Source organism: Chiloscyllium punctatum, chromosome 2 (assembly GCF_047496795.1).
Source record: "Chiloscyllium punctatum isolate Juve2018m chromosome 2, sChiPun1.3, whole genome shotgun sequence".
In the NCBI taxonomy this organism is placed as follows: Eukaryota; Metazoa; Chordata; class Chondrichthyes; order Orectolobiformes; family Hemiscylliidae; genus Chiloscyllium; species Chiloscyllium punctatum.
In genome coordinates this window covers 37,756,202-37,771,181 of record NC_092740.1, presented here as the reverse complement: position 1 = coordinate 37,771,181, position 14,980 = coordinate 37,756,202, and the positions used below count along the sequence as shown (strand labels likewise).

General features: G+C 45.4%; 1 protein-coding gene across 2 annotated transcripts in view; it reads right to left on the bottom strand.

The window, feature by feature from the left end:
* Nucleotides 1-11,621, bottom strand: part of cdk7 (cyclin-dependent kinase 7) — a 58,531-nt gene extending 46,910 nt beyond the window's left edge. For both annotated transcript variants that reach the window (XM_072596031.1, XM_072596040.1), the window contains exon 1: nt 11,507-11,621. In XM_072596031.1, coding sequence (XP_072452132.1) covers nt 11,507-11,572 — 66 coding nt within the window. In that variant the 5' untranslated portion in view covers nt 11,573-11,621. The remainder of the gene's footprint in view (nt 1-11,506) is intronic.
* Between the last annotated feature and the right edge of the window lie 3,359 nt (nt 11,622-14,980).

The following is a 14,980-nucleotide window of genomic DNA, read 5'->3' as shown; positions in this document are numbered from 1 at the left end:
CAGAACTGTACACAATACTTCAACTGAGGTCTAGGAAGTCTTTTACACAAGTTCAATATCACCTTATTGATTTTGTATTGTATGCCCCTAATAATAAAACTGAGGATACTCTTACTTACCGCTCGACCTGTCCTGCCACTTACAATGATGTTGCACATATACACAGAGGTTCCTCTCTCCTGCACCCACCCTTTTAATTGTACCCCTATTCATATGGTTTTTCAGTGTTCTTCCCACTAAAATGCATCACCTCACACTTTACTGCATTGGAACTCATCTGCCACCTATCTGCTCACATCACCAACTTGTTTATATCCTTCTGGAGTCCTGCACTGCCCTTCTCAAATTTTACAATTCTTCCAAGTGTTGTGACATCTGCAAACTTTGAAACAGTCCCCAACACACAAGATCTTGATCAGTAATATACGTCAGGTGAAGCAAGGGTTCCAATGTTGAGCTCTGGGAAACTCCACTACAAACCTTCCTGCAACCTGAAAAAAAAAATCTATTGAGTGCTACTCTTTGTTTCCTGTCATTTGGCCAGTTTTATATCCATGTTGCTACTGATTTTATCATTCCAAGACCTAAAATCGCTTGTGTGGCTCTGTTTTAAATACCTTCTGAAAGCCCATGTGCACCACATCAACAGCATTACCCTTATTGAGATTTTCTGACAACGCTTTTAAAACTAAAACTCCAGCAAATTAGTTAAACAGGATTTCCCTTTAGAACGCTTCCTAATCAGCTCACCATTTTTTTCCATTTAACAATTAATTCTATCCCAAATGATTGTGTCTAGAAGCTTCCCCACCACTGAAGGATAAATTGATTAGCCTGTAATTCTGGGTTTCTCTTTACAGTCTTCTTTGAACAAGACTTTAACGTTTGCAATTTTCTAGTCTTCTGGCATCTTTCCAAGTCTAAGGAAGACAAAGATTGTGGCTAGTGCCTCTGTAATTTCCATTCTTTCTTTGTTCAAAACCCTTGGATGGATTTCATCCAGTCACAGTGCCTAATCAACTTTAAGTACCAACACTTCTGCCCTATTAATTTGAATCTTTCCAGTGATTGAGTTCCGTTCTCTCACCACAGTCTTTTGCCATTTACATAAATGATTTGGATGCGAGCATAGCAGGTACAGTTAGTAAGTTTGCAGATGACACCAAAATTGGAGGTGTAGTGGACAGCGAAGAGGGTTACCTCAGATTACAAGAGGATCTTGACCAGATGGGTCAATGGGCTGAGAAGTGGCAGATGGAGTTTAATTCAGATAAATGCGAGGTGCTGCATTTTGGGAAAGCAAATCTTAGCAGGACTTATACACTTAATGGTAAGGTTCTAGGTAGTGTTGTTGAACAAAGAGACCTTGGAGTGCAGATTCATAGCTCCTTGAAAGTGGAGTCGCAGGTTGATAGGACAGTGAAGGTGGTCTTTGGTATGCTTTCCTTTATTGGTCAGAATATTGAGTACAGGAGTTGGGAGGTCATGTTGCGGCTGTACAGGACATTGGTTAGGTCACTGTTGGAATATTGCGTGCAATTCTGGTCTCCTTCCTCTCGGAAAGATGTTGTGAAACTTGAAAGGGTTCAGAAAAGCTTTACATGGATGTTGCCAGGGTTGGAGGATTTGAGCTACAGGGAGAAGCTGAGTAGGCTGAGGCTGTTTTCTCTGCAGCGTCGGAGGCTGAGGGGTGACCTTATAGAGGTTTACAAAACTATGAGGGGCATGGATAGGGTAAATAGGCAAAGTCATTTTCCTGGGGTCAGGCCATCCAGAACTAGAAGGCATAGGTTTAGGGTGAGAGGGGAAAGATATAATAGAGACCTAAGAGGCAACTTTTTCACACGGAGGGTGGTACATGTATGGAATGAGCTTCCAGAGGAAGTGGTGGAGACTGGTACAATTGCAACATTTAAGATGTATTTGCAGATGGGTACATGAATAGGAAGGGTTTGGAGGGATATGGGCCGGGTGCTGGCAGGTGGGACTAGATTGGGTTGGGATATCTGGTTGGCATGGATGGGTTGGACCGAAGGGTCTGTTTCCATACTGTAAGTCTCTATGACTCTGGGTAGTGTCGGTCTCTTTGATAAAGACAGGTGCAAAGCATTCACCTAACACCAGGGCTACACCCCAACCCTCCGGAGTGTAAATCCCCTTTGTTGTATGTCATACAAAACACAAGACATGGATTCATATTGTATTCGTGTTACTATGCGGTATCAGTTTTCATTGTGGGAATTTAGCAGATATATGTATAGCAGGAATAGGTTAGTGAAATGGACCAGCTGAAAGGCAATTTTTAAAAAATACTGTTTTTCTCAAGTAACAGTCAATTTCATGTAAAGGTTGACCCTTATTTTTGGTCAAGTAACCAGGAATTTTCCATATATCTTGTGTAAAAGTCAACCCTACTTCTTTACAGATAACAACTCAATATTTATGAGTCAGTATACTGGCAGTCACAGCCCACTCTAGCTTTCCAGTCTGGCGGTTGCTCCAGCCCACTCCCAGTCTTCCAGTCGGTGGTTGCTGTGTTCCACTCTGGGTTTTCAGAATTACCACAATTTATTTATTTCTCTTTATTTGTTTAGAGATCAATTGGGCTTCTGCTAATGATGCTGTATGAATTGTGACAGGCATGAATTTCAGCCCCTTAAAAGTAATATCCATGTAATAGGCAACCCCATAAATTTAACCTTAAAAAGTAGTCAAAAATTCAACTATTACTCGAGTATATACGGTATTTCTTTTCTAAATAGGATCAAACTGTTTCCCTGAATATAGCCTTTCATCCCTTCTCCCAGCTCAATTAGGACAGGGGAGGGGGAGGACCAGAGGAAGAGAGAAAAAGCACTTCAAGGGAGGTGCCAAAAGCCAAAATGAAGAAATGCAACTTTGACAACAACTACTCAGAAACCATTATCTTGGTGTGAACCAGATTGAGGCAGCAGCTATGAGAAGGATCCCAGCATTTTAAGATTCTCAATCACATAAGCAAGTACTTTACAAGGGAAACGCTTTACCACTTGATGGAGGGATAAATGACTAGGGGGCATAGATTTAAGGTCAGGTTCAGAAGGATTAGAAGAGAAGTGACAAAAAAAAGTTTCATACAGAGGGCAGTGGGAATCTTAAACTCACTGCCTGTAAGGGTGTTAGAGGCAGAAACCCTCATTATGTTTAAGTAGTATTTAGATGTGTACTTGTGATGCCAAGGCATTCAAGAATATGGGCCAAGTGCTAGAAAATGGAATTAGAATAGTTAGATGGCCTTTTTACTGGCACAGACATGATGGACCAAAAGGCCTTTTTCTGTGCTATAGATCTCTATTTTCCTCGAAGAGGAAAAGCAACAGCTGCAAAAAGAACAAGACATGACCCAAACTGAGAAAGTCGATAGCCTTAAAACTTGTCCTTAAACATTTAGACTAAATATAATGCTGAATTATAGAACACATTTGATGCACACTAAAAAATAAGCCAACAGGCAGGGAGGCATCAGGCCACAACAAGGGGGAACCCAGGATGTGCAGAAGATAAAAAATCTGTTCTCATCAAATGATAACAGAATGCTCTAAGGCAATTAAGAACATTTGCCTTAACATCAATGAATCAGTGTAAACATTACACCAAGTGATAACATTCACACTGTTCCCTTATGAAATTAATGATTTGGAGATGCCAATGTTGGACTGGGTGTACAAAGTTAAAAAATCACACCACACCAGGTTATAGTCCAACAGGTTTAATTGGAAGCACACTAGCTTTCGGAGCGACCTCCTTCATCAGGTGATAGTGGAGGGCTCAATCCTAACACAGAATTTATAGCAAAAATTTACAGTGTGATGTAACTGAAATTATACATTGAAAAATTGATTGTCTGTTAAGCCTTGCATCTGTTAGAATACAGTGATAGTTTCACTTCTTTCATATGTAAATCACAAAACCTTTTTTTAAAAAAGGTTGCATTCTCAGGTTTAGGAAGCCTGTTTGTGACAGAAGGAGAGAGTAACCTGTGAGAGCTCTTAAAGGAAGAGTTACTCTCCTAAGGTTTTAGAACTTTAGTTAGCCTGGCTTATAGATTTCAGTGTTATGTTGTAATAGTGATGCTACTGGTAAAATAAAGGGGATGACTAAAGTTAAATTAAACTGTCTGTATGAGATTTTTATTCCAGACTACCAAAGAGTACAATCTCCGGGACAGACCAAGAGAGGCTTACAGGTCTGAGACCACAAGAGATTCCCTGGCCCGTCTCAAATCTGTACTTCAACAAAACCAATAATATATAACCAGACATCCCATATGACAACATATGCTCTGTGTGCTATAAAACCTAGATAACTTGAATTGGCCTTATCAGTCACTTTTGAAATCATGGAAGACAATCAGCCTTGTCTGTAAGAGATAACCAATAGGCTTTGGACTGGGATCAAGCAGATGAAAAGACTCTGGTGCCAAGATAATGCATGATGTATGTATGTATGTATGTACATGGAGCAGGTGGAGGAGTGTGTCGTGAAAAAGTGGTGGGAGTGACAGATGATTGAACCGAGAGTGTCACAGACAGAGCTTACAGATGAGGGGAGGGGAATGTGTGTTTAGTTGTGGCATACTAATGGAGATGGCAGAAATGGTAGAGGATGATCCTTTAAATGCAGAGGCTGGTGGGATGGAAAGTGAGGACCTGGGGTCTTTTATAATTGTCCTGGGAGGGAGAGGAATAGATGAGGGCAGAAAGGCAGAAGAAGGGTCAGAAACAGCTGAAGGCCCTGTTAGCCATGGAGATGGAATGAATTCTCAGTTGAGGAGAAGGACGACATGTGGCTAGCACCCCATGGAGAGTAGCATCATTGGAAGAGACATGACAGAGATTGAGAAACCAAGAATGGAACAGAGTCCTTACAGGAAGCAGGATGAGAAGAAGCATAGTCAAGGTAACTATGGATCCTGGTTTTGTAATGAACATTAGTAGATAGCCTATCCCCAAAAATGGAAAGAAAGCAGTAAAAGAAGGGAGGACAACAGTTAGTGATGGACCAGATGAAAATGAAATGAAATGAAACACAAATGAATGAATTTTTCCAATTCTGGAGGAGATCTGAAAGCAGCACCAATTAAGTGAACGATGTGCTGGAAAAAAAAGTTAAGGGAGAGGATATGAATAGGATTGCAACAAAGTGTGCCACAGACAGACAGGCATGACGGTATCTACATGGACACCCAAAGCTACACCTTTTATTTAGAGAAAGTGATAGAAAGTAAAGAAAAAAATTGTTCAAAGAATGAACAAACTCCTCCAGGTGAAGGAGATCGGTGGTGGATGGGGATTGTTCTGATCTTCTTTGAAGGAAGAAACAAAGAGCTTTCAAATCATCCTGATGGGGGATGAAAGAATATAGCGATTCCACACCCAAGGTGAAGAGGCAACTGAGGCCAGGAAACTGGAAATGGTGGAACTATCAAAGCATCAGGAGTATCATGAATGGAGCTGGGAAGAATTTAGATGAGGAGAAAATATAGTCAAAATAGGAAGAAATAAATTCAGTGGGGCAGGAACAGGGTATGGCCAGGAAATTCTGTTTGCAAATTTTGGGAAGGAGGCAAAAGCAGGTTCTGTGGAGTCAGGGGATTGAGGTCGGAAGTTGTGGCGGGACCTTCGAGAATTCCCTATTCAGAGGATTATGGCTGCTCAGTATCATATATTCAAGACATCAATCAATAGTAATTTAATAAAGGAAAGAAAGGGATACAGGAGTAATGCATGAACGGGAGTTAGAAGCTCAACCATTTTCTCACAATGTCACACTAGGCTGAGAGAATAGAAAATGTCTACTTCTACCCCTGTTATTTATTAGTTATTGCACAGGATCAAATTGAAGAAATTGGGCATCAGAAGAAAGCTGTTTTTACTCTTCTATCTTGTTCCAGGCTGTGACATATTTGTGATAATTCATCAGATGGCATTTGTTCAGGATCTAGTTTATGTTGCCATTCTTCAATTAGTCTAGCCAATCACTGTCAGCAAGTTATTTGACAAAGAAGAACATCAGTGAATTCTCATTTTGCATCTCATCACAAACACAAAGGTAGAACTTACTAGGGATTAGATATAAAAATACTGATTGATTTTTAAGCTGATCTCATTCAATGACAGTGTGACCAATCAGTGCTTCTTTCAATGCAATGGAAATTACAGGTCATTCTGCTAGAACATGCATTCCGTTAACATGAATTCGCTATAACGGGATTGTCAAATTGTGAGCACTGTTTCTAAAGTGCAAACGTTTAATATGTGTTGTCTGTAACATGATTACATCGCCAAGACTTTTAGCGCTGTTATTGAAGCGCAATTTTTCTATAATGCAGGGTTGTACAAGAACACAACCGTCGTTAAAGAGTCACTTGTATCAGTATAGTTTAAACATTTAAATTGGCAAAAGTTCAGCTATCGCACATCACACAACAATGCTGCCCACTAAGCCAATGGGAAAACCAACACATAGAGCCCTCTGATATCTTTAGTTTGGTCTCCTAATATCGTCCAAGATGCACTACCAACTCTGATCATAGAATTCATTTGATGGGTTGAAAGTGGACTCCAGATCTGTGTTTGAGTAGCTTGCAGAGTGATTTGGACTCCAAGTTTACCGACATCTCTGATCAATGTCTGGGTCAAGTGCTGGCAGAGTTGGAGAGTTCACAATGTGTTTAATTTGAAGTGAAGAAATCCTCCTTCCTCTTGTCTCAAGTACCCCATCCATCAATCTGACACTGTGTCCCCTTGATCTCGAATAATGTTCCTGCTAAGCTGCATGGGTAGCTGAAGGTCCACAACATGCTGGTCAGCATGTTGATCTTATGTCGAGGAATTGACATCTATTTTCTTGGGCTGCTGCCACGCATGGACCTTATAAGTCTGCACAGCTTTGAAGAAATTAGGAGGATGTATATCTAAACCTTCACGACCTGGAAATATTCTTCCTGCATTTACATGGCATACCTTATTAGAATTTTGTAAGTCTCAATAGATTCATCATTCATTCTTCTAATCTACATGCCTAACCTCCTCAATCTCTCAACGTAGGAGGATCAAACTCCTTCCCAGAAATCAGTCTGGTGAACCTTTATTGCACACTCTCTATGGCAAGTATATCACTCTCTTCAGTAAAAGTCTACACCACATGCACTTCACTAAAATTCCATGTGCAGTCTCAAAGCTATTTACAAGTACAGAAAGACGCCTTCATTCCCCGATGGACTCTCTTTAAGCTATGAGATAAAAACAATGACTGCAGATGCTGGAAAGCAAATACTGGATTAGTGGTGCTGGAAGAGTACAGCAGTTCAGGCAGCATCCAACGAGCAGCGAAATCGCCGTTTCGGGCAAAAGCCCTTCATCAGGAATAAAGGCAGTGAGCCTGAAGCATGGAGAGATAAGCTAGAGGAGGGTGGGGGTGGGGAGAGAGTAGCATAGAGTACAATGGGTGAGTGGGGGAGGAGATGAAGGTGATAGGTCAAGGAGGAGAGGGTGGAGTGGATCGGTGGAAAAGGAGATAGGCAGGTTCGACAAGTCTGGACAACTCATGGGGATAGTGCTGAGCTGGAAGTTTGAAACTAGGATGAGGTGGGGTAAGGGGAAATGAGGAAGCTGTTGAAGTCCACATTGATGCCCTGGGGTTGAAGTGTTCCGAGACGGAAGATGAGGCGTTCTTCCTCCAGGCGTCTGGTGGTGAGGGAGCGGCGGTGAAGGAGGCCCAGGACCTCCGTATCCTCGGCAGAGTGGGAGGGGGAGTTGAAATGTTGGGCCATGGGGCGGTTTGGTTGATTGGTGCGGGTGTCTCGGAGATGTTCCCTAAAGCGCTCTGCTAGGAGGCGCCCAGTCTCCCCAATGTAGAGGAGACCACATCGGAGCAACGGATACAATAAATGATATTAGTGGATGTGCAGGTAAAACTTTGATGGATGTGGAAGGCTCCTTTAGGGCCTTGGATAGAGGTGAGGGAGGAGGTGTGGGCGCAGGTTTTACAGTTCCTGCGGTGGCAGGGGAAAGTGCCAGAATGGGAGGGTGGGTCGTAGGGGGGTGTGGACCTGACCAGGTAGTCACGGAGGGAACGGTCTTTGCGGAAGGCGGAAAGGGGTGGGAAGGGAAATATATCCCTGGTGTTGGGGTCTTTTTGGAGGTGGTGGAAATGTCGGCGGATGATTTGGTTTATGCGAAGGTCTGTAGGGTGGAAGGTGAGCACCAGGGGCGTTCTGTCCTTGTTACGGTTGGAGGGGTGGGGTTTGAGGGCAGAGGTGCGGGATGTGGACGAGATGCGTTGGAGGGCATCTTTAACCACGTGGGAAGGGAAATTGTGGTCTCTAAAGAAGGAGGCCATCTGGTGTGTTCTATGGTGGAACTGGTTCTCCTGGGAGCAGATATAGCGGAGGCGGAGAAATTGGGAATACGGGATGGCATTTTTGCAAGAGATAGGGTGGGAAGAGGTGTAATCCAGGTAGCTGTAGGAGTCGGTGGGTTTGTAAAAAATGTCAGTGTCAAGTCGGTCGTCACTAATGGAGATGGAGAGGTCCAGGAAGGGGAGCGAGGTGTCAGAGATGGTCCAGGTAAATTTAAGGTCAGGGTGGAATGTGTTGGTGAAGTTATAAGTCTAGCTTATTTTGGGTACATGGCTGGCATGGACTATTTGGACCAAAGGATCGGTGTACATGCTGTATGGACTCTATGAAGATTGACATGTCATTTGGCTTCTTCATTAGTCACTGAAAGATGACATCCTGGTACAGTGAGCAACGAATTAGGGCACCCAGGTCCCTTTTGACATCAACTCTTCCCAATTCCTCACCATTCAAGAATTATGCTACTTCCGATTTTTCTACCTATATGGTTAGCTTCACATCTTGCCATATTATATTATACCTGCTGTGTTCTTGTCCATTCATTCATCCTAAATCCCTTTAAAGCATCTTTGCATTCTGCTCACAACACGTCCCACCTCGTTGTTGTGGTTCGGTTCGCCGAGCTGCGAATTTGTATTGCAGACGTTTCGTCCCCTGTCTAGGTGACATCCTCAGTGCTTGGGAGCCTCCTGTGAAGCGCTTCTGTGATTTTTCCTCCAGCATTTGTAGTGGTTTGAATCTGCTGCTTCTGGGTGTCACACAGGCAGATGACAAGCAACATGAATTCGACTGGGACAACACTACTATTATAGGACAAGCCAAACAGAGAACAGCCAGGGAATTCCTAGAGGCATGGCACTCATCCACAGATTCAATCAATCAATAAGCACATCGACCTGGACCCAATATACCGGCCACTGCAACGGACAGCTGGAACTGACAACCGGAAGCGGCAGATTCAAATCACTACAAATGCCAGAGGAAAATCACAGAAGCGCTTCACAGGAGGCTCCCAAGCACTGAGGATGTCACCTAGACAGGGGACGAAATGTCTGCAACACAAATTCCCAGCTCGGCGAACAGAACCACAACAACGAGCATCTGAGCTACAAATCTTGTCACAAATTTTGAACTGCCCACCTAGTTTGGGATCATTAGCAAACTTCAAAAATAGATTTGGTCCCAACATCCAATGCATTGAATATTTGGGTCTTTGTGGTATCCCACCAGTCAGAGGATGCCAACCTGAGAAGGACTGATTTATTCTTCTCTCTTTTGCATCTAATAGCCAATTCTTAATCCATGCCAATAGATTACCCCAATCCTATGTACTTTAATTTTCTGAACCTCATGTGAGGGACCCGAATCGAAAGCCCTTTGAAAATCCAAATACACACATCAAGATCCTGCTCATCTATCCTTTTAGTTCCATTCTGAAAAAATTCCCAACTGATCTGTCAAACATTATTTGCCTTTCAGAAAACAATGTTGACGCAGTCAATCTGACCATTACTTTTCAGTTATATAACAAAACCAAGATGCTGGCAATCTGAAATAAAAACAGAAATTTCTGGAGAAACTCAGCAGGTCTGGCAGCATCAGCTGTCGGAAAGCAGAATTAATCTTTCAGGTCTCATGACCCTTCATCAGAACCAGAACGTTATTTTCCTCAGTGTCCAGTTATTACAGACTTAATAGATTTTCCTAATACTGATGTCAGGCTGAAAAGTTCTGTAGTTCCCTGTTTCCTCTCTCCTTTCATTCTTAAGCTATATTTGCAAACTATAATGTCAAGGAACAATCCCCATACCTATTTTCGAAGATGGTCACAATTCACGATCTCTACAGCCACCTCTTTCAACACTATGTAGATCAATGGGTCCAGAAGATTAATCAACATTCAGGACTACTTTTTTTTCCCCTGTTCCCCATTCTCCACTGGTGCCTTTGTTCTCAAGGACTTCTGGAATGTTATCCAGAAGACTGATACAAAGTATTTATTTAGCTTCTCAGTCATTTCCTTATCTCCCAAGATAAATTCTATTTAGCATGTAAATACAATTCTAGCTCCAACAGCTGAGTATTAAAATCCATTTTTCTCCGGTTTTGTTCAACCCATTAATTTTGTATATAAGATATTGGCTACACCAAAAATACTTGAATTTACAACATTTTCATGACCACCAGATGTCTCAGTGCTTTTTAGCCGATGAAGTACTTTTTTAAAAGTACAGTCCATGCTGTAACATAGAAAAGGTGGCCGTCAATTTGTGTTCAGCAAACAGAATGTGATATGACTAGGTAACATTTTGCCTTATATCGGATGTATAAATATTAGCTAAGGCATTGGTGACAAAACCTGTCCTCTTCCTCCAAAAACATCACGACATCTTTTACATGCAGCTGAGCAGACAGACATCTCTGGCTTGACATCACATCTGAAAGACGGTATTCCAGCACTCCCTTGGTATCTCTTGAATTTTGTTTTCTTAAGCCTTGAAGGGAGACTTGAACCCAGAATCTTGTGCTTCAGAGGAACCAGTCGAAACTACAAAATTGAATAAGGTTCCCTTATACAGCACTCACCGCACTGCTCTCTGACTATTCTTAAAGCAGGGCAGCAAGATTGCTCAGTGGTTAACACTGCTGCCTCACAGCACCAGGGACCCACATTCGACAGCCTGTGTGGAATTTGCACAATCTCCCCGCGTCTGTATGGGTTTCCTTCCACAGTTCAAAGATATGCAGCTTAAGTGAGTTGGCCATGTTAAATTGTCCAGTGTTCAGGGATGTGTAAGTTAGGTGCATTAGTCATAAGAAATGTACAGTAATAGGGTAGGTGAATGTCTCTGGGTGGGATACTGTTCGGAGGGTCGGTGTGGACTTGTTGGGCCGAATGACCTGTTTCCACACTGTAGGGATTCTATGAGTGAAACCCATAAATTTTCCGCTAGGAGCTGGATAAAGCTTCTCCAGCAGCATGCCATTACAAGATCTGGGAACTAATACTCAGCCCCCCCTCCGGCAATATGAAAACAACAAACACAGACACTGAACCTTACAGCACAGCCAGGTGTTTATTTACAGAAACGGGCTAATCCTCACCTGCCCCTCGCCCAGGAAGTCGAGTTTCTCATAGCGCTTGGCCCGGGAACGGACGTGCATCGCCATCCCTCACGGAAACTTCGCACCATAACTTCCGGTGCCGGCCTTACCTCACTTCCTCGGTCTAGTGACCGGAGCTGACCTCGTTGCCTAGCGACCACCGCCCAAGCGTCACCAATCTAAATGATGAAGTTAAAAATCACACAGCACTCTAGTCCAACATGTTTATTTGGAAGCACTGGCTGGATGTGCCACCTGATGAAGCAGCAGTGCTCCGAAATCTAGTGCTTCCAATTAAACCTGTTGGACTATAATATTTTTAACATTGTACACCCCAGTCCAACACTGGCATCTCCACGTCAATCTAAATGATGAAGGCAACCTCCTATTGGTGACGGGCCAAGTTCTCCACAAACCAAATCACTAAAGGGAGACAGTGAGGTACTGGGAATGTTGCAGGACTACAATCTCCAAGCCCGGGCCAATGTTCTGTAGATATGAATCAAATCCTACCAAGGCAGCTGAAGGGGGTAAATTCAAGTCATAAATCTGGAATGTAATTATCGTCTCGCTGATCATGAGAACCACCATGAATTGTTGTAAAACAAAACTTTTCCCCTGGTTCAGTAACGTCCTTTAGCAAAGGAAATCTGCCAACTTTGTCCCAGGCTCTTAGCTGCACTCTGAAATGGCCTAGGAGAAAGTGAGGACTGCAGATGCTGGAGATCAGAGCTGAAAATGTGTCGCTGGAAAAGCGCAGCAGGTCAGGCAGCATCCAAGGAACAGGAGAATCGACGTTTCGGGCATGAGCCCTTCTTCAGGAATGAGGAAAGTGTGTCCAGCAGGCTAAGATAAAAGGTAGGGAGGGGGGACTTGGGGGAGGGGCGTTGGAAATGCGATAGGTGGAGGGAGGTCAAGGTGAGGGTGATAAGCCGGAGTGGGGTGGGGGCAGAGAGGTCAGGAAGAAGATTGCAGGTTAGGAAGGTGGTGCTGAGTTCAAGGGTTGGGACTGAGACAAGCTGGGGGGGAGGGGAAATGAGGAAACTGGAGAAATCTGAGTTCATCCCTTGTGGTTGGAAGGTTCCTAGGCAGAAGATGAGGCGCACTTCCTCCAGCCATCGTGTTGCTATGGTCTGGCGATGGAGGAGTCCAAGGACCTGCATGTCCTTGGTGGAGTGGGAGGGGGAGTTGAAGTGTTGAGCCACAGGGTTGTTGAGTTGGTTGGTCTGGGTGTCCCAGAGGTGTTCTCTGAAACGTTCCGCAAATAGGCGGCCTGTCTCCCCAATATAGAGGAGGCCACATCGTGTACAGCGGATACAGTAAATGATGTGTATGGAGGTGCAGGTGAATTTGTGGCGGATATGGAAGGATCCCTTGGGGTCTTGAAGTAAGGGGGGGGGAGGAGTGGGCGCAAGTTTTGCATTTCTTGCAGTTGCAGGGGAAGGTGCCAGGAGTGGAGGTTGAGTTGGTGGGGGGTGTGGACCTGACGAGGGAGTCACGGTGGGAGTGGTCTTCTCGGAACGTGGATAGAGGAGGGGAGGGAAATATATCCCCGTTTGGAGGTGGCAGAAATGACGATGGATGATACTGTGCACATGGAGGTTGGTGGGGTGATAGGTGAGGACCAGTGGGGTTCTGTCCTGGTGGTGATTGGAGGGGTGGGGCTCAAGGGTGGAGGAGCGGAAAGTGGAGGAGATGTGGTGGAGAGCATCGTCGGGTTCTTCAACCATCGGGAATAACACCATTTCTGTCGTCGCCACAGCCACTTCTGCCCCCTGGGTTTGCTGTCGCTGCAGCCACTTCCGCCCCCAGTGACATCACTAACCTGCACAACCACCACGCCGCATGCGTCTCCGCCCCCATGCCGATCTCCGTCACTACGCCTAACTCCGCCCCCACGCTGATCTCCGTCACCATGCCTAACTCCGCCCCGACGCCGATCTCCGCCCGCACGTCTAACCCCGCCCCCATGCTGATCTCCGTCCCCGATCCCACACCCAACCCCGCCCCCCCCCCACCCCCACTCCCAGCTCCAGCCCCACGCCAGGTCCTAGATCCCAGTCCTGCCGTGTTTTCACCATCCCTCCAGAACTACCCCTCTGTGAGGATGGAAGATCCGTCCTCAGCAGAGGCCTCACCTTCATTCCCCTACACTCTCGGATTAACGAGTTCAACATGCGGCGAGACATCGAACAATTCTTCCGCCGCCTTCGCCTCCATGCCTACTTCTTCAACCAGGATTTTCGCCCACCCTCTAACGACCCCTTCTCCCACCTCCAACACTCCCCATCCACCTGGACATCCCGTGATGGCCTCTTACTTGCCCTCGATCTCTTCATAGCCAACTGCCGCCGTGACATTAATTGCCTCAACCTCTCCACCCCTCTCACCCACTCCAACCTCTCACCCTCAGAACGTGCAGCCCTCCACTCCCTCCATTCCAACCCCAACCTCACTATCAAACCGGCAGACAAGGAAGGAGCGCTAGTAGTTTGGCGCACCGACCTTTACACCACTGAGGCTAAACGCCAGCTCGCGGACACCTCCTCCTACTGCCCCCTTGACCATGACCCCACCTCCCACCACCAAACCATAATCTCCCAGACCATCCATAACCCAGCCGACCCATCGTCTCAGCCTGCTCCTGCCCCACCGAACTCATCTCTGCATACCTTGACACGGTCCTGTCCCCCTTAGTCCAAGAACCCCCCACCTACGTTCGGGACACCACCCGCGCCCTCCACCTCCTCCATGATTTTCGCTTCCCCGGTCCCCAACGCCTTATCTTCAACATGGACATCCAGTCCCTGCACACCTCCATCCCCCATCACGAAGGCCTCAAAGCTCTCCACTTCTTCCTTTCCCGCCGTACCAACCAGTACCCTTCCACTGACACCCTCCTTCGACTGACTGAACTGGTCCTCACCCTGAACAACTTCTCTTTCCAATCCTCCCACTTCCTCCAAACCAAAGGAGTAGCCATGGGCACCCGCATGGGCCCCAGCTATACCTGCCTCTTCGTAGGATATGTGGAACAGTCCATCTTCCGCAGCTACACTGGCACCACCCCCCACCTTTTCCTACGCTACATCGATGACTGTATCGGCGCTGCCTCGTGTTGCCACGAGGAGGTTGAACAGTTCATCCACTTTACCAACACCTTCCACCCCGACCTCAAATCTACCTGGACCATCTCAGACTCCTCCCTCCCCTTTCTAGACCTCTCCATTTCTATCTCGGATGACCGACTCAACACAGACATTTACTATAAACTGACCGACTCCCACAGCTACCTAGACTACACCACCTTCCACCCCGCCCCCTGTAAAAACACCATCCCATATTCCCAATTCCTTTGTCTCCGCCCCATCTGCTCCCATGAGGACCAGTTCCAATACCGTACAACCCAGATGGCCTCCTTTTCAAAGACCGCAATTTCCCCCCAGATGTGATCGAAGATGCTCTCCACCACAT